The 21,782-nt window shown below is 53.0% G+C and overlaps 1 protein-coding gene across 1 annotated transcript; it reads left to right on the top strand.

Moving 5' to 3' along the window:
- The first annotated feature begins 1,875 nt into the window (after nucleotides 1-1,875).
- Nucleotides 1,876-2,523, top strand: NEUROG3 (neurogenin 3). Its single transcript, XM_062213856.1, has one exon. It carries the CDS (start codon nucleotides 1,876-1,878, stop codon nucleotides 2,521-2,523), a length of 648 nt encoding a protein of 215 aa, XP_062069840.1.
- The last annotated feature ends 19,259 nt before the right edge of the window (nucleotides 2,524-21,782 follow it).

The following is a 21,782-nucleotide window of genomic DNA, read 5'->3' as shown; positions in this document are numbered from 1 at the left end:
CTCCTACCCTGACCCCAAACTTCATTCCCAGGCAGCAAGGGTAGGCGCCTCTGCTCCCAGCCCATCAGCTGAGATCCACAGGAACTGAGACCCCTGCCCAATCCTGCAGCCTGCCTCCCCGGCCCCCAAGCATCACACCCTCTGTTTTGGAGAGAATTTCACCCACCATGCAGCCTGGGTGGTGGGAGGCTGACAACAGGGCAGACCCTGTAGACCTATCTCACCCCTCATCTGATCTCCAGTCAGCCGGGTCCTGTGGCCTGCTTCCTGCAGATTCGGCAAGGCCCAAGGTACCTGCACCTGCTAGAAATGGAAGCCTTTCACCACCTGGGAGACTGAATCTCCGACCTCAGCTTCCTTCCCGGGCATATCCTGGTCAAGAGAGAAGTATGCAAGCAGCAACCCCTCTCTCCCTGAGTGACTAGAAGCAGAAGAGTGTCTGAGGCAGGGAAGGGAGGGGTGAAGAGGGAGGAGGCACTCTGGAAAGACTTCCAGGCCTGCAGATAGGCAGGCCGAGGGCTCTGGACAGTCCCTGCCCAGTGCTGCCGGGAACCCCTGTGTGATGCTCAGCAGGGGGCCAAGCCAGGTGAAACCGGCAGCCCTTGCCCCACTGTGGTTGGCAGGAGTGGGGGTGGGGGACTAAAGTGAGACACGGCTGATCCCCTTATCTCAGTGCCAGAACACCCGAGCGTTAGCAAGACCCAAGGCTTGCCAAGAACGCCTGGCCCCCTCTGGACCTCTTACACTCCCCACCCCCAGCTCTGGGCACCCAGGCCCTGGCCAGAGCGCTAGGTTACTGTCTATGAGTGGGAATGGAAAGATATCAGTGGGGGGTGGGAGTCTGGAGGAGGGGGTGACAAAATGTCTGAGCTCCCAGATGGGGATGAGGAGTGCAACTCAGGGAGGGGCAGGGGCTCGGACTCCCCTCCCCAGGTCTCTGAATGGAAGGGGCATAGACCAATCTAACTCCCTGACAGAGTCCCTGCAGCGCCACCCTAGGACCGTGGGGCAGGAGGGCAGGGCAACCTCTTGGACACCCGGCTGCTCAAGCGTCCAGGCACCATCTTGCCGTGAGCTTCCGGGCGAGCCGACTGGCCCTCCGTGCCTCCGTTGCCCCTTGTGTAACACGCGGGAACTGGCCTTGCCCGCAGGCCTCTCAGGGGTGCCGAGAGGGTCTGGAGAGATGCCGAGGAAAGACGGGATAGGAGCAAAGCGGTCTAGGGCAGCGGAACGCGAGCCAGACGAGCCTCTTCTCGCTAGGCGAGGCTCTTTGAGGAGCCGAGAGTTGCTGGGACCGAGCCCGCGGGGAGAGAGCAAACAGAGCAGCGCTCCCCTCCCCTCCCCTCGGCCCCGGCCCTTTGTCCGGAATCCAGCTGTGCCCCGCGGGGGAGGAGCGGGCTCGCGTGGCGCGGGCCCCGGGCCCCTGCGCTGATTGGCCGGTGGCGCGGGCAGCAGTCGGGCCGGCACGCTCCTGGCCCGGGCCGAACGGATAAAGCGTGCCAAGGGGCACACGCCTCGCAGCTCAGACAAGCCCCGCGGTCTCCGCCGGCTGAAAGAGAGCGAAAGAGACCCGGGACCCCCTTCACTCCCCTCTTCTCCTAGGAGGCTGGGGCAATTCCCAGGCGGGGGCGCCTGCAGCTCAGCTGAACTTGGCCGGAGAAAGGAGCGCTCAGCTCCCCGCTGCTCACGGCTCTCTATTCCTTTGCGCCTGCACAACAAGGTAACACTTGGAGGCCACCGAGGGGCGAGCGAGAGTACTGGGGGCCCTCGGATCGGGAGGGGGTGTTTTTCAGTTTTCCCCCACCTGGCCTCGGGATCGGGGACGGCCCTGGGTCACTGTCCCATTCTTACCGTTAGTTCTTACCCTGCGGCAGGATGGTGCCTCATCCTTTGGGTGCGCCCACTCTCCGAGCGACCCACGAGACCGAGCCACCCTTCCCCGGAGCTTCGGACCGCGAAGTGCCCAGCGCCTTGTCCGCCCCGCCTAGCCCCACACTTATGCTCCGGGACTGCGGGGAAGCCGAAGGAGGCGGCTGCCGAGGGGCAGCCAGGAAACTCCGGGCGCGGCGCGGGGGGCGCAGCCGGCCCAAGAGCGAGCTGGCGCTGAGCAAGCAGCGGCGGAGTCGGCGCAAGAAAGCCAACGACCGCGAGCGCAATCGCATGCACAACCTCAACTCCGCGCTGGACGCGCTGCGCGGAGTCCTGCCCACGTTCCCCGACGACGCGAAGCTCACCAAGATCGAGACGCTGCGCTTCGCCCACAACTACATCTGGGCGCTGACGCAGGCGCTGCGCATAGCCGACCACAGCTTCTACGGGCCAGAGCCGCCGGTGCTGCCCTCTGCGGAGCTGGGCAGCCCTGACGGCGGCTCCCCCGCGGACTGGGGCTCTCTCTATTCTCCAGTCTCCCAGGCTGGCAGTCTGAGCCCCGCCGCCTCGCCGGAGGAGCGCACCGGGCTTCAGGTGCCCAGCTCCCCTGCCTGTCTGCGCCCAGGCGCCCTGGCTTTCTCAGACTTTCTGTGAAGTGGCCACTCGGTTGCTGGGCAGAGGGTACTGGGAGAGGAGGCAAGCGGAGCGACCGCGGGTGGGCAGTGGCGGCCCTCAGACTTGCGCCTCCTGCTCCTGACTCGCCAAGGCGCCCGCGGCGCGGCAGGCTGGGTTCCATCAGGCTGGCAGCAGGTCCTCCGCGCCTCGAAAACCCCTGCCGCCGCCCACAAGGCGGGCATTGCGGGCTCGAGCATCGCTCAGGTCCTTCTCCCAGCACCCACTCCCGCACCTCGCTCAGAGAAGAGGAAGATGGTAGCACCACGCCCCCGAGGCCCCCGCGCGGCCCGATCGCCCTGCTCTCACTCATGCCCACCCCTCTCGCAGTGTAACTGAACCCCACATGTGGTCTCTCGGTGCTTGCTCCCCCCACCCCACCCCCACCCCCGCCCTGCTCCTCTATCCGCATCCAGTCCGGGGTCTGGAGCCGCCCCACACCGCCTCAATTTTGGAGGGCGAGCCCCTGCCTTCTCCTCTTGCACTTTTCGAAGCCATTGCCCTCCCGGGCGCTGGAGACCAGGCTGTGAACTGGGAAAGCACCAGCCAGCCAGCCGGTCGCCGGGACCACCTCTCCAGCCTCCTTGCCTCCCGCGCAGGACACGTGAGTTGGAGCAGCAGGTGCCTGGAGCCCCATGCGTCCCTTAAAGAAGAAATCAGTTTGTAAATCATGTGATGCCTTTTGGAATGAGTTTTGGTATGGTAAATTATATAGCTTTTCCCTTGTTCTACATACTCGTATTTATTATGCGATTTCACAGCAGGAAAAGTCTATATTTTGTACATAAGAGTATTTAGGGTCTGGTGAATGAACTTTTGAATCAATAAAAAAAAAAAAAAGACCCTCAGGACACCTCAGCAAGGTGACTCAGTTGTGCTGCCGAGAGGGGAGGGCTGCAGCCGGTGTGGCTGAAGAAGGGGCCCCTCCCGTGGGCGTTGGGCCGGAGGCCAGGGGGTTGCATTCCGAGAGCTGGAGTCTCTTAAGAGATCATTGGCCCAGCCCCCTTGTTTTCTTTGTGGGGCAGCGACTTGTCTAATTTCAAAACGTGGTTTAGCGGAAAGACGAGCCTCTAACTGGGGCTGCCGACAGGCACTGCGGGCGCTCTCCCCTGTGCTGCCAGCCTGGCCTTGGATTGACTTGTACTTGAGAAGGGGGAGAGTCCTCAGAAACACCATCGCTGGGTTGGGCATCCCAGGAATCTTCCTGAGGCGCTTCAAGGCGTAGCGCATCCCCCTAAGCGCTTTTTACGCACCAGGCACTGCTGCGGCAGGCAGCCTCTCAATTCGTGGAGCTGCGTAACGGGCAGTGGAGAAGACAGAGGGTCCAGCTGAAACCTCTGGCGCCCCCTGGACACTTGGCTGCCTGGAATGAAATTTTATTGAGAAACGGTTCGAGGTTGCCAGCCCCGCGATCTCCCTCATACCCTTACCAGAGATAATGGTACGGGCTGGTTCCCCGCCGGTAGAAAACCCGTCCCTGGGGTGCTACTGGAAAGCCCGCTCCCAGGGCTTTTGGGACCCCTAGGGCCTCAAGGAAGCTGGTGTGCACTGCGGGAATCGGCAGAGTCCGTTTGACTTGGGAAAAGGAAACTAGATGGGGGGGGGGGTACCCTATCTGCTAGTTGAACCTGAGAGGTCTCCTTGGGTTCACCTAGGAATGCTGTGAAGAAATGGGGCAACTCTGGTAGGGGCAGGGCTGCCTGGGGTCCAATGATGGAGGACAGGCAGCTTTCCAGGCATCCCCTCCTCTGGCCTCTCTTTCTCCTAGGCCACCTCCAGTGCATATTCAACTGCTCCTTTCCTCTACTCTCAGGTCCCTAAAGGTAGCTCATAGATTTGTCCCAGTTAAGGGGTGGGAATGGGGACACAGCAAACAAAGAATGAACAGAGGTTTTGTTTCATTTCAGGGCTTTAATCTGAGAGGAGGAGATTAATGGGTTATTAGTGACCTGTGCAACAGCCAGTGTTCCATCTGGGGCACGCCTGGGGGCAGGTGTCAGCTGCCCAGACCGGGCCTGTGCCTGCTACTTGTTGGTGGGGGTGGGGGCAGGGTGTGGGCAGAGGTAAAAATCAGGGTGATCTCTCTGCCCTCCAGGGGCAGTAGCATGGATGTAGACCAAATGACTCAAAGCCAAAGCAGTATTGGTGCTAGGCAGAGGTCTGTTACCTGGGCTTGGTTGACAAAGGTTTGCCAAGGGGGTGGCCCTGGGGCTAGGACTAAAGGTTTAGGGAGGAATCTCTCAAGCAGGGAGACCTTCATCCTTTGCAGGGCTGCAGGAAGTGGCACTCAGGTAGGCAGGGAGCCCCTGAAGTTGGGGGAGTGACTATGGGCACTGCTCTCTAGGCTTCCAGCAACTCAGGCAGCTGAGGCCTCGCCCTTTGCTCAGCCCCTCTCCTGCTTTCCAGGGTACTCATCAATGAGCCATTAGTCATCCAACACACACAGGCTGGTTCTCCACACACAGGCTGGTTCTCCGCCCGGCAAATTAAAACACACAGGTACAGTCAGAGCAACTCGGCTGCTGGGCTGTTACTTTGGGTTGACGTCAGAGCTCTCAGCCTTACTCTCCAAGTCAGGAGGAGCTGGAGGAAAGTTTAGGTTTAGTTAAGGGCTTGGTGCCCTGGACGACCTCCACTGATGAGTATGAAATGGCACTGAGCTGGAAACCTTGGCCCTGCCTCTTTCCTAAGAGAGCCCTTCCATGGAAGGGCTAGGAAATAGTTCTGTTTTAACCCAGCTGGATTACTCCAGGTCTCCGCTGAGAGTCTGCCCACCCCCCCACCTCCCACCCCCCACCCTGGCCTGGGGCCACTCTGGCTGCCTGCAGTCTAAAGTCACCACCACCATCTGCACCTCAGCTCCCTGAAACCCGGACAGAAGCCCCAGTTGGGACAGGAAAGACCCTTGGGTCGGACGCTTCTTCCCCATCTCATGCCTTTGTCTGAGCCCAAGCAGGAGTCCCAGAAAAACAGCACATGAATCTTGTGGCTCCCCTGCCCCACCCCCACCCCGGCCCTGAGGAACACACAAGCAGGTAGATTTATGGTGCCCTGCCCCCATCCCACCCCAACCCCCAGCCGGCCTTGGAGGGAGGACAAAGCCTCCCTGCAGCCTTTGGAATGCTAATGTCTGGGAGCCCAGCCACAAGACCAGCACAAAGGCTGTTGGGCCCAGGCGCACCCTGCCCCTCCTCTCGCCCAAGGACTGCAGGCGGTGTGACCTTGGACAAGTCTCCGAGCCCTAGCCAACTCACCAGAGAAGTTAGAGAGTTTCTAACACCCTGGGTGGGAGGAGAAGGCAGTGAACTCAGTTACAGCCCCCACCCCCATGGTGGGAAGCATGGAAAAGCTCCTCCAGTTCTGGCACTAGGGAGCATGCAGAAGGGATGGTGGGGTGGGGAAGAGAAGATCCGACTGAGAATGGGATGCAGAATATGAGCAGCATTAATTGTGACACCAGCTTTTCATCCATGTAGTTAGTTGTGGTCCTTCCCGCCTCCCCCTTTTAAAATTCTTGTAGAGGTGCTCATGAAAAAGGGGTGGGGCAGAGAATGAAGCTTGATAACCTTCCCAGCCCGACCTCTATCCAAGGGCCAGGTGCCCAGGTAGCGAGCATCTAGACACTTCTTGTTTCAGGTGCCCTCCTGCAGCCAGTGAGGGGGACCAGGGTAGGGTGGTCACAGCCATGGATAGAGAGAGCCAAAGCCCTGGAAGAGCAAGGCTCTTCATATCCTGGAGCAAACTAGAATAGGAACTGTGGCTCCAAGCTAGATGTTTGCATCTCTGCTTGTTGGAGTACACAGGCATGGGGTACAGTGGGAAACAGTGTGACAGTCTGCGACCATCTGCATTGCACCTGAAGCCAATGTCTCGGGATCTTGTGAAGCCAAGAGCTCCCCCCACCCCCCAGCCCGGCCTGTAGGACCCTGGCAGAACTCCAGGCTCCTGTCTTCTGCCTCTGCTTCTGGGATCCGTGGGCCAAAGCCCACTGAGCTGGGCCTGCCCGGCTGACTGGATCCAGCAGTTTCTGGAAGTCTGCGGCAGTGCCCCTGGCCATGGTGCTGAAATGATCACAGGGATTCCCATGCCAAAGACGCGACTGGCAGCCAGGAGCTCTCAGCATACAAGACCATCTATCAACCCCTTTCTGCCACATTTCCAGGCTGGGGTCCTGGGGAGGCCCCTGTAGACACAAAGACCCAGAGGACTGTCAAGTGTCCCTACCGTGACTAGGAAAGTATGGCTCTGCTATTAGCTTGGCTTGGCTGGGTGACCCTAGCTAGGCCCTGCTGTGTCCTGCTGTGTGTGTGTGTTAGGACCCCTTGCAAACAATGGAAGTGGAATTCACTGACATGTATAGGAATTTCTGATCACATCTGGGAAGACCAGAAACTTTGCCTTCACTCATTCTTTGAGTGTCAGTAAAGTTTTAGTTACTCCAAGACCAAAAGCAGAAGTCCTCCAGGTACACAGCACAGCAGAGTGGTAAGGAAGTCACTTTAGAGTCACATGCCGTGAGTTCTCAGTCACAGTACAGCCACTCACTGAACTTTGAATCCCCACAGCCTGCTTTCCCCATGTGTGAAGCTGGGACACTGAATCGGACATTCGACTGATCCGATATGCTTGCTGAGTCTTCTATTCCACCTTGACGGGTGCTTATTTTTTTTTTTATTTGACAGAGTTATAGACACACACAGAGAGAGAGACAGAGAGAAAGGTCTTCCTTCCATTGGTTCACTCCCCAAATGGTCGCTATGGCCGGCGCTGCGCTGATCCGAAGCCAGGAGCCAGGTGCTTCTTCCTGGTCTCCTATACAGGTGCGGGGGCCCGAGCACTTGGGCCATCCTCCACTGCCTTCCCGGGCCACAGCAGAGAGCTGGACCAGAAGAGGAGCAGCCGGCACTAGAACCCTGCACCCATATGGGATGCCGGCGCCGCAGGCAGAGGATTAACCAAGTGAGCCACAGCACCGGCCCCTGGTGCTCATTTCTTATTAGCATCTTTGCTTATCTCAAATTCTTCTCCCATTCTTCCCTGTTTGTAGGGGATGCCTCCGGGAGAGATTTTGAATGAATTTGGACTTGGTCTGCACCCCTGTGTATTGCAAACTGGCACAAAGACCAAGGGTCACCCATCAGTTTTCATCTACCCTCCCTGAGATACAGGATTTTAGGTCTAGATAGCCCTTATGTACCCCAAATGAGAAGTCCAAAATGTATTCCTCTCCTCTACCCATAAACTAATGTAGCAGCCTGCTTGTGAGCTCCCCATGAGGCATCACCTAGAGATCTGGGGTTCCTTTTGACTGGCGTCTCTCCCTACCCACATCTGTTCACCCCTCAGGTCCTCCTGATGGGTCCTTCTCACTTTCCCTTTAGTATGGCCCCTTCTTTACCCCTTATGACCACAGCCCTAGTTCAGGCTCTTATTTGTCGCAGGAGAGACCACCTAATTTGTCTCCCTACCTCTAATTTTGACACTCTTCTTCACGTATCTTCCATGGGGCAGCCAGAGTTCCTGAGTAATATGCAAATGTAACGTTGTCACTCATTCAAGTAGGGACTGGCACTGTGGGCCAGAGATTAAGCTGCGGCTTGCAACAGCAGCAAACCCATATGAGAAAGCCGGTTTGAATCCGGCTGCTCTCCATCTGGTTGAGCTTCCTGCAGATCCAATATGCCTGGGAAATCTGGGAAGATGGCTCAAGTCCTTGGGCTCTTCTGCCACCCATGTAGGAGACCTGGTTGGAGCTCCAGGACCCTGGCTTTGGCCTGGCCAACACCCAGCTGTTGCAGTCATTTGGGGAGTGAACTAGCTCCTCTGTCCCCTCCCCTTCCCTCCCCTCCCCTCTCCTTCCCTCCTCTCTCCTTCCCTCTCCTTCCCTCCCCTCCTCTTCCCTCCCCTCCCCTCCCCTCCCTCTCTTTCCCTTTCCTTCCCTTCCCTCCCCTTCCCTCTCCTCTCCTTTCTCCTCTCTTCTTTCCTTCCCTCTCCTTCCATCTCCTTTCCTTTCCCCTCCCCTCCCCTTCCCTCTCCTTTCTTTTCTCCTTTTCCTTTCTTTTCTTTTCTTTTCTTTTCTTTTTTTAAGGCTTATTTGAAAGGCAGAGTTACAGAGAGGCAGAGAGAGAGCTCTTGCATCTGCTGGGTCACTCTCCAGTTGGCTGCAATGGCTGGAGCCACGCTGCTCTGAAGCCCAGAGCCAGGAGCTTCTCTCAGGTCTCCCACATGGTTTCAGGGGCCCGAGCACTTGGATCATCTTCCACTGCTTTCCCAGGCCTTAGCAGAGAGCTGGATCGGAAGTGGAGCAGCTGGGACTCGAACCAGTGCCCATATGGGATGCTGGCACTGTAGGTGGCGGCTTTACCGGTGATGCCACAGCTCTGGCCCTGTCACTCTGCTTTTCAAATAAATAAATCTTTTAAATATTCAAGTAGTTCTCTGTCACCCATGGGGCAAAGGGAAAGATGGTACAAGAGGTATAAATTGATATGAACTGGAATTCAGTGCCCAGCTGGTTTACTGATTATCAGCATGATAACAAGGAAGCTCTTTAGCTTTTCCTTCAATTTCCTCATGTGGGCAGTGGGGATAATGGTCATCCTTTTAGGATTCAGATTGCTGTAGAGTTAGGTAGCTTTGGCAGAGACTCACCAATGACTCCATCTGGAGTGAGCATACTAGGTGTCTGCTCCATGAGCTTGTTCAAGGACCTGGGTCCTTTCCTCTTTTACTTCCACCAGCCTCCAGGTCCTTGGCATCTGGGTTGGTTGGTTTCACTTGGCGCTGCCAAGTGAAAAAGGCCCAGGGAGTTCATCTACAGTCACTCTGCTCTCATCGTGCAGAGAATGCGATTCCCTGCATGGCCCCGCCACCTGGGCCAGGGACTGTGTGTCCAGGAAGAAGTGAGCATCATGGGTTCTGGTAGGAGATCCACTGCAGGATTGGGGTCAGGATTAACTTGGATTACACGTGCTATTATCACTTGCTTTTATCATCACAAATCACATACGCAGGTGGCAACAATTCCGCCACATCAGCCGCTTTTTCTTTTCTTTTGGCAGTAAAAATAGTCTTTTTTTCCACTCCCAGGATACCTTTCCCCTCTTGTTCCCACAGCAATGTTACAATCAGGAAAACAGAGGTTTCAGGGGGCAGGACTGGGGGAGGTAAGAGGTGATATGGGTAAAGACAGTCCAATCACAACAGGAACTATTCAAAATCATGATTCCACTTACTCGTCACCTTCTCTCTCTCCTCATCAGGGTCTCCTTTCCACTTCTGACACCTTTCTTCCTCACCAACATCTTCCTCTTCCTCCACTCTGTCTTTATCGCCTTCATCCTCCTCTTCACCCTCCTTCTCCTCCTCCTGGTTGTCCAGACCCTCCACACAGCCCTTGGCGTCTGACTCAGATGCCTCCTTGTCCATGAGCTGGGGGTGGGGGTGGATTACACGTGCTAGAACATGCAGGTGTGTCACCTTATAACCGAGAAGCGTCAGCTCCTGAGGGTCTGCAGGGGTGCTGTCGGGGCTGTGGTGTTTCCCTTTGTTGCCACTTAGGTTAAACGTGTAAGGTTCTGAGACTTTTCCGTCAATACTTCCAGGTCCCCGGGATTCTGCTGTCGCTTAGCTCAAGTTCTGTGAGTTTGTTCAACTTTGGTAAGTCTGTGGCTGACAGGATGATTATACTCTAGAATTCCAGATTCACCTGTGAGGCTTCGGTCCTGCCTTCACTCAGCCAACAGTTGTCCGGGACAAGCTCTTTCATTGCAGGTCTCAGCCGTCTCTGTCTCCTCGAAAGGGAGAATGTTGTAAGGTTGTGACATAAGGTCTGCTTGGCAGGAGTGATCCACCAGCCCTTTTTCATAATGTTCATCTGCCTCGCTGTTTATCCTCCAGAAATACTGAGCTGCTTGAGCTCCTCCCCTCACACACACTCTGGTACCCGTTCTGTGCTCTCCCTCTCCCTTCCCCAAACCTCCAGCGTGGGCGTCACCTCTCCCCAGAAGCCTGCTCTGTATCATTCTTCCCTCTGTCCCCTGCCCCTGTGACAGCCCATGCACGACAATGTCCTTACACTTTCCAGGAAGTCGCGATTTTCTGTTTGTGCCGGTCTGGGAGATCTCAACTTCACATCTCCAGTGAGAGAACATAGATGCCCCATAGTGGATCCCACGCCACGTGTTCTTAGAATGACTGAATGGAAGACATTGCAACTCTGTGTTTATTTTTCATTGACAAATAATACTTGTGTGTATTTACAGGGTATACAATGTGATGCTCTTACCTATGTATACATTACAGAAAAATTCAGTTGAGCTAATTAACATATAATCATCTCATCTATTTCTTTGTGTATGTGGTAAGAACATTAAAAATCTATTTTGGGAATTTCAAAATAAATAATACAAGTGCACTATTACTAATCACAGTCACCAAAGAGTGCAAGAGATCGCTAGAACTTCTCCAGTCTAACTGACCTTGGCACTTTCTCCATCCCTTCCTCCCCCTTGATAACCACGTCTCTGCCCTGTTTCTACGAGTTTGACTATTTTTTAGATTCCATAGATGAGTGAGATCATGCAGACTTAATTAACACCTTCCAGTTCTATCTGTTGTCACAAATGAGTCTCCCTCTTTCTAACTCTGCATAGCATTCCATCATGTCTACTGTATAAACCAGACTTTCTTCATCCAGTGGTAGACACAGAGGTTGCTTCTGTGTCTTGGTTACTGAGAATAATGCTGGCATGAATATGGGAGTGCAGCTTTCTCTTCCATAGACTGATGGCAGCTCCTTGGCATATATACCCAAAAGTAGGGGTGTTGGCTATATTTGTTCAGAAATTTCTATCCTTCCACAGACTGGCTAGCACGTAAAAGCCAATGATATTTGTAGAATAAGTGAATGAATACATAACTCATATGGCAATCCACTACCCTTCCTGCCTCATATTCTCCTCCACACTGAAATAACCTGTCCTTGGCTTCCAACAGATCTTTTTCAGAAAATTCCCCACCTGAATGATGCCTCCTGAGGCAGCCAAGTGGGCGCACGGAAGGGACGCAGTGCTTGGCATCTCTCTGAGCGCCAGTGCTTCCTAATCCCATCACCCTGGGCACAGTCCTCAGCTCTCCTCGCCTGTTTCTCCAGCTATGAAAAAGGGAAAAGCTGCAGCTACCTCATTATCTTTCATCAGAATTCCAATAAGATGACGGACATGTCCGAGCACTTCGTGGGCTGGCCAACAATTTGAGGCTGACCCCATTAGTGTGGTTCCTACAGCTGACTGGCAAAGAAAGCATGGGCCAGAAATGACTTCTACACGTTAACCGGGGAAAGACGGTGTGATTTACCCAAGCGCCCAAGTCTGTCCACTGTGGTGAAAACAGAGTCATCACCAGCTGTGTTGCCTTTGCCGTCTGTCACTCAGAACAAGAACGGTACAGTATGGGCTTCCGTGGGCCAGGAATCTAGGGGTGCCTTAGCTGGGTACCTCAGACTGAAGGCGTCTCATGAGGTTGCTGTCCAGGTGTCAGCCAGCTGATGGCTTGACTGCAGGCGGAGCCACTTCCAACCTCTCTCACGTGGTGATTGGCAGAATTCCCTTCCTCAAGGGCTGCTGGAGTGAGGGCCTCGGCTCCTCTGGCTGCTGCTCAGAGCCCTCTGGAGCAGCCCACAACATAGCACCTGGCCCCTCAGTGCAAGCCAACAAGAGGTGGGGAGCACTCAGCGCAGGAGAAACAGGCATTTTAAAAATAATTTATTTTTTCTTTATTTATTTGAAAGGCAGAGCAGCAGAGAGAGACAGACAGAGACAGAGAGAGGTATCTTCTACCCGCTGCTTCAGTCCCCAAATCATCGCAACAGCCAGGGCTGGCCAGGCTGAGGCCATGAGCCAGGAACTCCACCAGGGTCTCCCACGTGAGTGGCAGGGGCCTCAGCAGGTGGGCCATCCCCTGTTGTCACCTCAGGTGCATTAGCAGGGAGCCGGATAAGAAGCCAAGCAGCCAGGACTCAAATCAGCACAGGGACTTGGGTTGCCAGGGTTACAAGCGGCCCCTTAACGCACTGTGCTACGACGCCAGCCCCAAGACAGTCTTTTTGTAACCTAATCTCAAAAGTGACATCCCACACGCCACGTTCTACTCACTAGAAAGCAACACTACATCCAGTCCTCAGGCACGGGGTGGGGATTATACAAGGGCATGAGTGGCAGGAGGCAGGGATCGCAGGTGGGGGATGGGAGTGCTGTCTATCACACTGGCGGCAGCAGAAATCGTTGCCAACTGCTTCCCACATCCCAGAGACAGGCAAGCGTGCGTGCTCGTGTACACACACACACACACACACACACACCCCTACCTCCTCAGGGCCATACATACCAGGGTTCCAAAAAGAAAGCCCAGGGATAACGCTAATGTACCCATGTCCCATCTACCTTGCAGGGTAGGCATCCCAGCAGGGCCCAGGACAGGGCCTGCTGCGTGCCGGTTTGAGACCCCCCTCCCCAGCCCAACCCGCCCCAGCTGATCTCTGACAGACCTCCCCACCCCCACTGCGGCGGTAGAGATTTAGGACGTCTGGGGCCTGGACACCATACCCACTGGAGGGAAATTTACTGCCTCTGGAGAACCAGAGCCTGACTTGGGGTCTTGAATGCATCTTTTTCCCCTTTGCCTCCGCTTTATTAGGTTAATCATTGCTTGAATCGGTTGCCATGGTTTGGGCAAACCCATGGCGATTCTATAATGAAGCCTGAAAGACTCGGACCCCATTTATCATCCCCAGTGTTTGGGAGGCCCAGAGGCTCCTTTGCCTCCCCCAGGGCCCGGGCACCACCCTTCTGCCTGGGGCCCCGAGGCCCCTTTTAAATGAGGAACAAACAGGTGGCGACTTGGAAGGGAGGAAGAGGAGAAAAGGAGATCCACACAGGTGGAGTTAGCAGGATGTTGCACGCACACGCACACGCACATGCACACGCACACACACACACTCCAGGAGTCAGAACACATACCAAACACGCAGGCCACTTGGGAGTGGGAGGCTGAATAACAACCCCCCAGTTAGAAGGGGTCTGTGGCTGTCCTTAGAACAGGGGCACCTGGGTCTTCGCAGGTGCAGGTACTGTTACACCTTTTTTTTCCCAGCATAGCTATACAATATTGCAGTAATGCAAGGAGACCTGGACATATAGAGCAAGGCCTGTCGGGGAAATAGAGGCATTCAGTGGCTCAGAAACCTGTTTGAGGTTGCCCCATTACTTGACGGTCCAGCCAGGGTAAACCTTTACTATGGTTACATTTATTATGGAAACTTGCAACATTAGAGAGACCAGCAGAGTGAATTCTTGTGGATACATCACCCAGACTCAAGAATCACCACTTCAGAGCTTCATCCCAATCCATTCACCAATTCTGCTTCACCCACGTCCCTACCACTGCTCCCAGATCCACAGCTTCTTTAGAAGCAAATCCCAGACATCATACAATCCCCCAGTATCCTGCTCTGCACAGCATAAAGTGTGTACCTGGGTGCAACGGAGGAGAGAACTGGCTCTGCAGACAGACAGCCTGGGGTTCAAGTCCAGGGTCTGCCTCTTCCCGGTCATCTGACGTTCAGCCCACCACCGACCCCTCTGAGCCCCAGACTCCTCAACTCCAGACAGACGCAATGTGACTTCATAAGGCGGCTGTCCCGGTGAAAGGAGACATCACACAGCAAGTGCAGCACCTGCGCGGGGTAAACGGGGGCTTCCATGATGCCTATTCTGACCACGGCGCCACCAGCAGCAACCATCGTCCTGGCAAGAAGTCAGCTCGGGGCCTCCAGTGTGCAGTCTCCTGGAATGGAAGCAGGTGCCTCGTGACACTGCACTGCCGGGCACTGGGTTCTGAGAACACAGTCTCAGCAGTGAGCCTGGCTCCGGTGCTAACAGCCCCCACCACAGCCGTACCCAGGTCTATACCGCAATCCCAGCAGTGGCAACACCAGGGCCCCCTGCTCCTTGCACCTGGGACTTTCTCGCCCCTGCCACTGATCTCATTTGTGTGCAGGCACTGCTACGCTGTGCGAGGGCATTTCAAAAAGTTCATGGAACTAAAAGCTTATTTTGCAGCCTGGTTCTGGTACAAAAACAGATAGATAGACCAATGGAACAGAATAGAGACACCAGAAATCAATCCAAACATCTACAACCAACTTATATTTGATCAAGGAGCAAGGAGAATCTCTTCAACAAATGGTGCTGGGAAAACTGGATTTCCTCATGCAGAAGTATGAAGCAAGACCCCTACCTTACACCTTACACAAAAATCCACTCAACATGGATTAAAGATCTAAATCTACAACCCGACACCATCAAATTATTAGAGAACATCGAAAAACCCTGCAAGATATTGGCACAGGCAAAGACTTCTTGGAAAAGACCCCAGAGGCACAGGCGGCCACAGCCAAAATTAACAACTGGGATTGCACCAGATGGAGAAGTCTCTGTATGACAAAATAAAGTCAGGAAAGTGAAGAGGCAACCAACAGAATGTGAGAAAATATTTGCAAATTATGCAACTGATAAAGGACTAATAACCAGAATCTACAAAGAGATCAAGAAACTCCACCACAACAAAACAACAACCCATTTAAGAGATGGGTCAAGGACCTAAACAGACATTTTTCAGAAGAGGAAATCCAAATGGCCAACAGACACATGAAAAAAATGTTCAAGATCACTAGCCATCAGGGATATGCAAATCAAAATAACAATGAGGTTTCTCCTCACCCCAGTTAGAATGACTTTCATATAGAAATCAATAAACAACAGATGCTGGCGAAAATGTGGGGAAAAAGGCACACTAATCCACTATAGGTAGGAATGCAAACTGGTAAAGCCACTATGGAAGACACTGTGGAGATTCCTCAGAAATCTGAATATAGCCCTACCATACGACCCAGCCATCCCACTCCTCAGAATTTACCCAAGGGAAATTAAATTGGCAAATAAAAGAGCTATCTGCACCTCCATGTTTATTGCAGCTCAATCACAATAGCTAAGATATGGAATCAACCTAAATGCCCATCAACGGAAGACTGGATAAAGAAATTATGGGATATGTACTCTATGGAATACTACATAGTGGTAAAACAAATGAAATCCAGTCATTTGCAACAAAATGGAGGATTCTGGAAAACATCATGCTGAGTGAAATAAGCCAGTCCCAAAGGGACAAATATCGTATGTTCTCCCTGATAAGTGACAACTGAGCACCTAAAAGGAAACCCGTTGAAGAGAAGCTGACACTATGAGAAGCAATGACTAGATCAGCCCTTGTCCTGACTGTCGAGGGACAGCTTCCTATTTTATTCTTTTAAGTATTTTCTTTTTCTACTTAATACCATTGGTTGAACTTTTTACTTAACACAGAATTATTCTTAGCTGTTTAAATCCAATTGAAAATTGATCCCTGTTAAAAATGAGAGTGAGGGGGCCGGAGCTGTGGCGCAGCAGGTTAACGCCCTGGCCTGAAGCACCGGCATCCCATATGGGCACTGGTTCTAGTCCAGGCTGCTCCTCTTCCAATCTAGCTCTCTGCTATGGCCTGGGAAAGCAGTGGAAGATGGCCCAAGTCCTTGGGCCCCTAAACCCACGTGGGAGACCTGGAAAAAACTCCTGGCTTCGGATCTGCGCAGCTCCGGCCATTGTGGCCCTCTGGGGAGCGGATGGAAGACCTCTCTCTCTGTCTCTACCTCTCTCTATAACTCTGTCTTTCAAATACATAAAATAAATCTTCAAAAACAAAAATAAGAGTGGGAATAAGAGAGGGAGGAGATGTACAGTTCGGCACACATTCCCTTGGACTTACTTCTAAGGGTAAAGCTAAAAACTTGCCATGGGACTCCAAATCATATTAAGTTGGCAGGTACCAATGCCATCTTACTAGTCAAACTGAACAGTTTAAGTTCATAACTGACCATAAGGAAGGATTTAAGTGTCAAAGGGATCACATAAATAAGACCAAGTGTCTGCTAATCATAATAGATAGAATTAAAAAGGAAGGAACAATCCAACATGGGAAATGGGATACACAGCAGACTCATACAGTGACAAATGCCCTAACAAGCACTCTGGGCTCAGAATCAGCCCTTAAGGCATTCAGATCTGGCTAAAAAGCCCATGAGAGTATCTTAGGCATGGAAAGCCAACACACTGTGGCAAAAAATGACTTAAATGAAAGATCTCTGTGAGTGAGATCTTGATGGTAAGAAAGGACCATCAAAAAGGAGGTAACTTTCTCTGAAGGGAGGAGAGAACTTCCACTTTGCTTATGGCCTTTTCTTTTCTTTTCTTTTTTTTTTTTTGACAGACAGAGTGGACAGTCGAAGGAGACAGAGAGAAAGGTCTTCCTTTTTGCTGTTGGTTCACCCTCCAATGGCCGCCGCGGTAGGCGCGCTGTGGCCGGCGCACCGCGCTGTTCCGATGGCAGGAGCCAGGCGCTTCTCCTGGTCTCCCATGGGGTGCAGGGCCCAAGAACTTGGGCCATCCTCCACTACACTCCCTGGCCACAGCAGAGAGCTGGCCTGGAAGAGGGGCAACCAGGACAGGATCGGTGCCCCGACCAGGACTAGAACCCGGTGTGCTGGCGCCGCAAGGCGGAGGATTAGCCTATTGAGCTGCGGCGCCAGCTTTGCTTATGGCCTTTTCTAAATAAGATCAGAGTTTGTAAACTCAAGAGGCTTCCATAGCCTTGGCAGCTTGTGACAAGAGCCTTGGGTGATTACTGACGTCATAAATAAGAGTGTCAATTGTTAAATCAACAGGAGTCACTGTGCACTTGCTCCTCATGTAGGACCTCTGTCCTTAATGTGCTGTGCTATGAGAATTAATGGTAAAACTTGCCTTCAAACAGTACTTTATACTTTGGGTGTCTGTGTGGGTGCAAACTGTTGAAATCTTTACTTAGTATAGAGTTGATCTTCTGTATATAAAGATAATTAAAAATGAATCTTAATGAAGAATGGGATGGGAGAGGGAGTCGGAGATGGGACAGGAGTGGGGGTGGGAGGGCAGGTATGGGGGGAAGAATCACTATAATCCAAAAGTTGTACTTATGAAATTTATATTTATTAAATAAAAGTGTTCTATATAAAAAAGCTTATTTTGGTGCAAATAATTTAAATCCAGTCATCATTGTTCCTAATACTCAATTCCAGTAAGTTTTTGAAGACTTTGTGTGTGTGTGTGCGCGTGCATCCGTGTCCTTGCACACTCACTTCTGTGTCTGTGTACCATCTCTCCATAAGAACAGACTTCCGTGTGCTCAGCAGTTAAGAGAGACCTCTGCGCCCTCCTGCACATGTGGCTGACTGACAGCAAGGAGGCAAACTGGCCAAAGGCAGGCATGAAGACTGGTAGACCCAGGACCTGGGGGAGGTCGGGGCGGGGTGGGCTGGCAGCAGGAGGAGGCAGCTCTTCAGGGTTGTTGTGCAGCAGAGCCTGAGCCTCTGTAGCTGACCACTGCAAAAAGGGCTCATTCCAGGAAGTCACCCGCCCCAGCATCACAGCTCTGAGAGGTCCTCCTGGTGCAAAGAGCACACAGCCCCCAAACCGCTCCGCTTTCTCTCCCTAATGTTTACTCTGCCTAAGCACAGTCCTCTGCTTTCTGTTTGTCAGTCTATGAGATCAGAACCATTATTCTCCTTTGACAAACGTTAAAAGTGAAGCTGGCGGGCAAATGCCATGGCTCAATAGGCTAATCTTCCGCCTGTGGCACTGGCACCCTGGGTTCCAGTCCTGGTCCGGGCGCTAGATTCTGTCCCAGTTGCCCCTCTTCCAGGCCAGCTCTCTGCTATGGCCCGGGAGTGCAGTGAAGGATGGCCCAAATCCTTGGGCCCTGCACCCGCATGGGAGACCAGGAGAAGCACCTGGCCCCTGGCTTCGGATCAGCACGGTGTGCCGGCCGCAGCGCGCGGGCTTCAGCGGCCATTGGGGGGTGAACCAACGGAAAAGGAAGACCTTTCTCTCTGTCTCTCTCTCTCTGTCCACTCTGCCTGTCAAAAAATAAAATAAAATAAAAAAGTGAAGCTGTCAGGAAGTTAAGTCATGTGGTTCCAAGTGCCCCAGTTAGAGCTGTAGTTGGACTTGAACCCACACCCTCTTGATCCCCAGCTGCCACTTTGCATCCCTAACATGCTCTCCTTTCTCTTTTTAAAGGTTTGACTTTAGACATTTTCAAACATGCATAAAACAGAGAATAGAATAGGGTCCCTTCAGGCAACACCACAAAGCTTCCGCACTCATCAGTTCACGGCCAGCCTTGTTTCATCTATCTGCCCATTTCCCCAAATGTGTGCGTGTGTGTGTGTGTGTGTGATATTTTGAAGCACACCCCAAATATCAATCCTCTCACTGGTAAATATTTCAATGTCATTTCTAAATGACAAGGGCATTTGAAAAAACACAGCCACCTGGGGAAGGAAGGGAATATCATTTTGTTCTTAGAATTGTACCTGCAAAGCACATTGAACTGCTACAAATGAACTAAAAATAAAATAAAATTTAAAAAAAATAATAAAGGAAGAAATCCACACAGCCATCAGACCTAATTAAATGAACCCATCCTTTCTGTAATAGGTTCTGATAATCATTCATATGCAAAAGATTCCAATTGCTTCTTTTTTCTAATGTACAAACAAACAGCCTCTTGCCCTGGATTCCAGCTGCCTCCTGCCCTGGAGTCCAGGACCAAGGCTCCAGGACCAGCCCCTACCCTAGGGCTTGGTTGGAGCAACCTTAAATGCTCCACTTCACCATCTTCCCCCCTCCCTCCAGCCTGGAGCCCCCAGTACGGTGACAAGCCTCCCAGTTTGTTGGGCAGGTCCCCTGGCCTAGCAAACCCAGCAGGTGGGTCACCCTCCCAGCGCCCACAGCCTAGGGCTCACCCCCTCCCTCCTCCTCTTGATCACCCATCAAGAGCAAAGGGAGCTCACCATGGAATTTAAGGATGCTCAAAATGGCAAATAATTTATGAAAAGCCTTGAGGGAGACCTGGGCAGCTGGGCTCTGGCAAGGAGAGACCCTGAAGCCCCCAGGCGCCAGCCCGCAAGGCATGGGGGGGTGCCTTTTCACACCCTAGGGGCCAAAGTCAGCCTCCTCCTCCCTCTCTCTTCCCCTCTCCAGATCTAATGACAATCCAAAGAGTTCCTGATAGGGTTTTAAAAGATGCTCTTTCATTCACTTCCACCAAGCATGAAAACCCAGCTTCTTTGTCTGCATTCTTTGCCCCAAAGGCCTGGCCTGCCCAGGGCCTGCAGCCTCAAACTTGTCACTCACTTTTCACTTCCTTTTGTTGGATTCGCCTTTATTTCATTCTTCTGTCTCCTCCATGCACCCTCCTCTCCCCCTCCTCACTCCATCCCTGTCCTTCTCCTCTGCCCGCCCCCAGCACTTCCCAGTCCCTCCCAGGACACACAAAAAAAGCCAAAGACCAGTCTGGGAATTTCTTTACAGTCCCCTGGGCCATCCCCCCACCCCCAGCCTGCCCTCACTCATTGCTTTCAAACAGTGGTAGCCAAAAGCCAGCAGCGCCTAGGAAGGCCCCAGGAACCAGGAACAAAACCACAGCACTGGGCTAGAAATGGCCTCAGGGCCACTGAGTCCTGAGCGTTGGCTCCAAGGCTGTGAAAGGGACTTGCCAAGGTTCCAGCAGAGTCAGTGGCAGAGCAGGGTCCAGCGCCCAGCATGCCACCCTCTCAGCCCGGACTGCCCCCCTCAGAGCGGTGGCTGCTCCTCTGTCTACTTGGCTCTTGGCTGCCTACACCCTAGGGCCCCTGAACAGCCCATGACTGCGTGCCTTGAATGTCAGCACGTGCCAGCGGTTCAGCGGCCATGGAGGTGTTTTTAATCAAATGAAACTGAAGGGATGTGGGCACCAGGCTGCCCCTGTTCTCCCTGGGCTTCTCATCAGCCATCTTTTGGGTGCTGGCTTTGTTGCCAGGCCCAGGACTCTGAGCTCAGAGGAAAGCATCAGAAATTGCACAAAAATGTGTCAACAAAGGTATTCATATTATCATCTTTTATCATGGTAAAGTAGACACAAAGGAAATGTTCAACACTACAGGCAGGTTGATTTTTTTTTTTTTTATAGCAGGATACTTCCAGAAGTTAATGGAAAATGCACTTTATGATTTGAAAACACATGTACACTCCCAGCTCAGTGATTCTCAGTGTAACACATTCTACCTTTACCATCAGATCAGTAGGCCTTCATCTTTGTGCACCAAAATAAAACTACTTTTTTCAATTTGAGAGGCAGAGAGAGAGAAAGAGAGAGAGAGGAGAGAGAGAACACTCTATCCACCAGTTCACTCCTCAAATGCTTTCAAAGGCCAGGGCTTGGTCGAGCCAAAGCCAGGAGCTAGGAACTCAATCGAGGCCTCCCACGTGGGCAGAGGAACCCAATCACATGAACCGCCATCACCGTCTCCCAAGGCCTGCTTTAGCTGGAAGCTGGGGTCTGCAGTCAGAGGCAGGCTTGAACCCGTGCACTCTGATATGAGATGTGGGCATCTTAACCCCTAGGTCAAATGCCCACCCTAAACTTACCTTTAGGGGCTGGCGCTGTGGCGCAGCGGGTTAACGCCCTGGCCTGATGCGCTGGCATCCCATATGGGTGTCGGTTCTAGTCCCAGCTACTCCTCTTCCAGTCCAGCTCTCTGCTGTGGCCTGGGAAAGCAGTAGAGGATGGCCCAAGTCCTTGGGCCCCTGCACCCGCGTGGGAGACCCAGAGGAAGCTCCTGGCTCCTGGTTTCGGATCAGCACAGCTCCAGCTGTTGCGGCCAATTGGGGAATGAACCAGCGGATCGAAGACCTCTCTCTCTCTGCCTCTCTCTCTGTGTAACTCTGACTTTCAAATAAATAAACAAATATTTTTTAAAAAAAACTTACCTTTGAGAGCGGCAAGATGGCGGAATAGGCAGGGAGCACACGATTAGTCTGGGGGGAGAGAAAGTTTAATATAAGTGGAGATACTGCAGGGTCAAGGAAGAGTAGGGGAAGAAACAGCAGAGGAAACTCTTCCGGAACTAGTGATTCACAGTGACCTGCGTGGAGAGCGTGGGAGCCCAAGTTCGGGACACCAGCAGCAGACTCAACGCACCAGCGCTGGAACGCGAGGTGAGCCGAACCTCCATAGCCCGAGATACCAGCGGGCAAGTGGAAAGAGGAGGCTAGAGGGAACGAGGCTTG

This window comes from Lepus europaeus, chromosome 17, assembly GCF_033115175.1.
Source record: "Lepus europaeus isolate LE1 chromosome 17, mLepTim1.pri, whole genome shotgun sequence".
NCBI lineage: Eukaryota > Metazoa > Chordata > Mammalia > Lagomorpha > Leporidae > Lepus > Lepus europaeus.
This window is presented reverse-complemented; position numbering and strand designations above follow the sequence as displayed.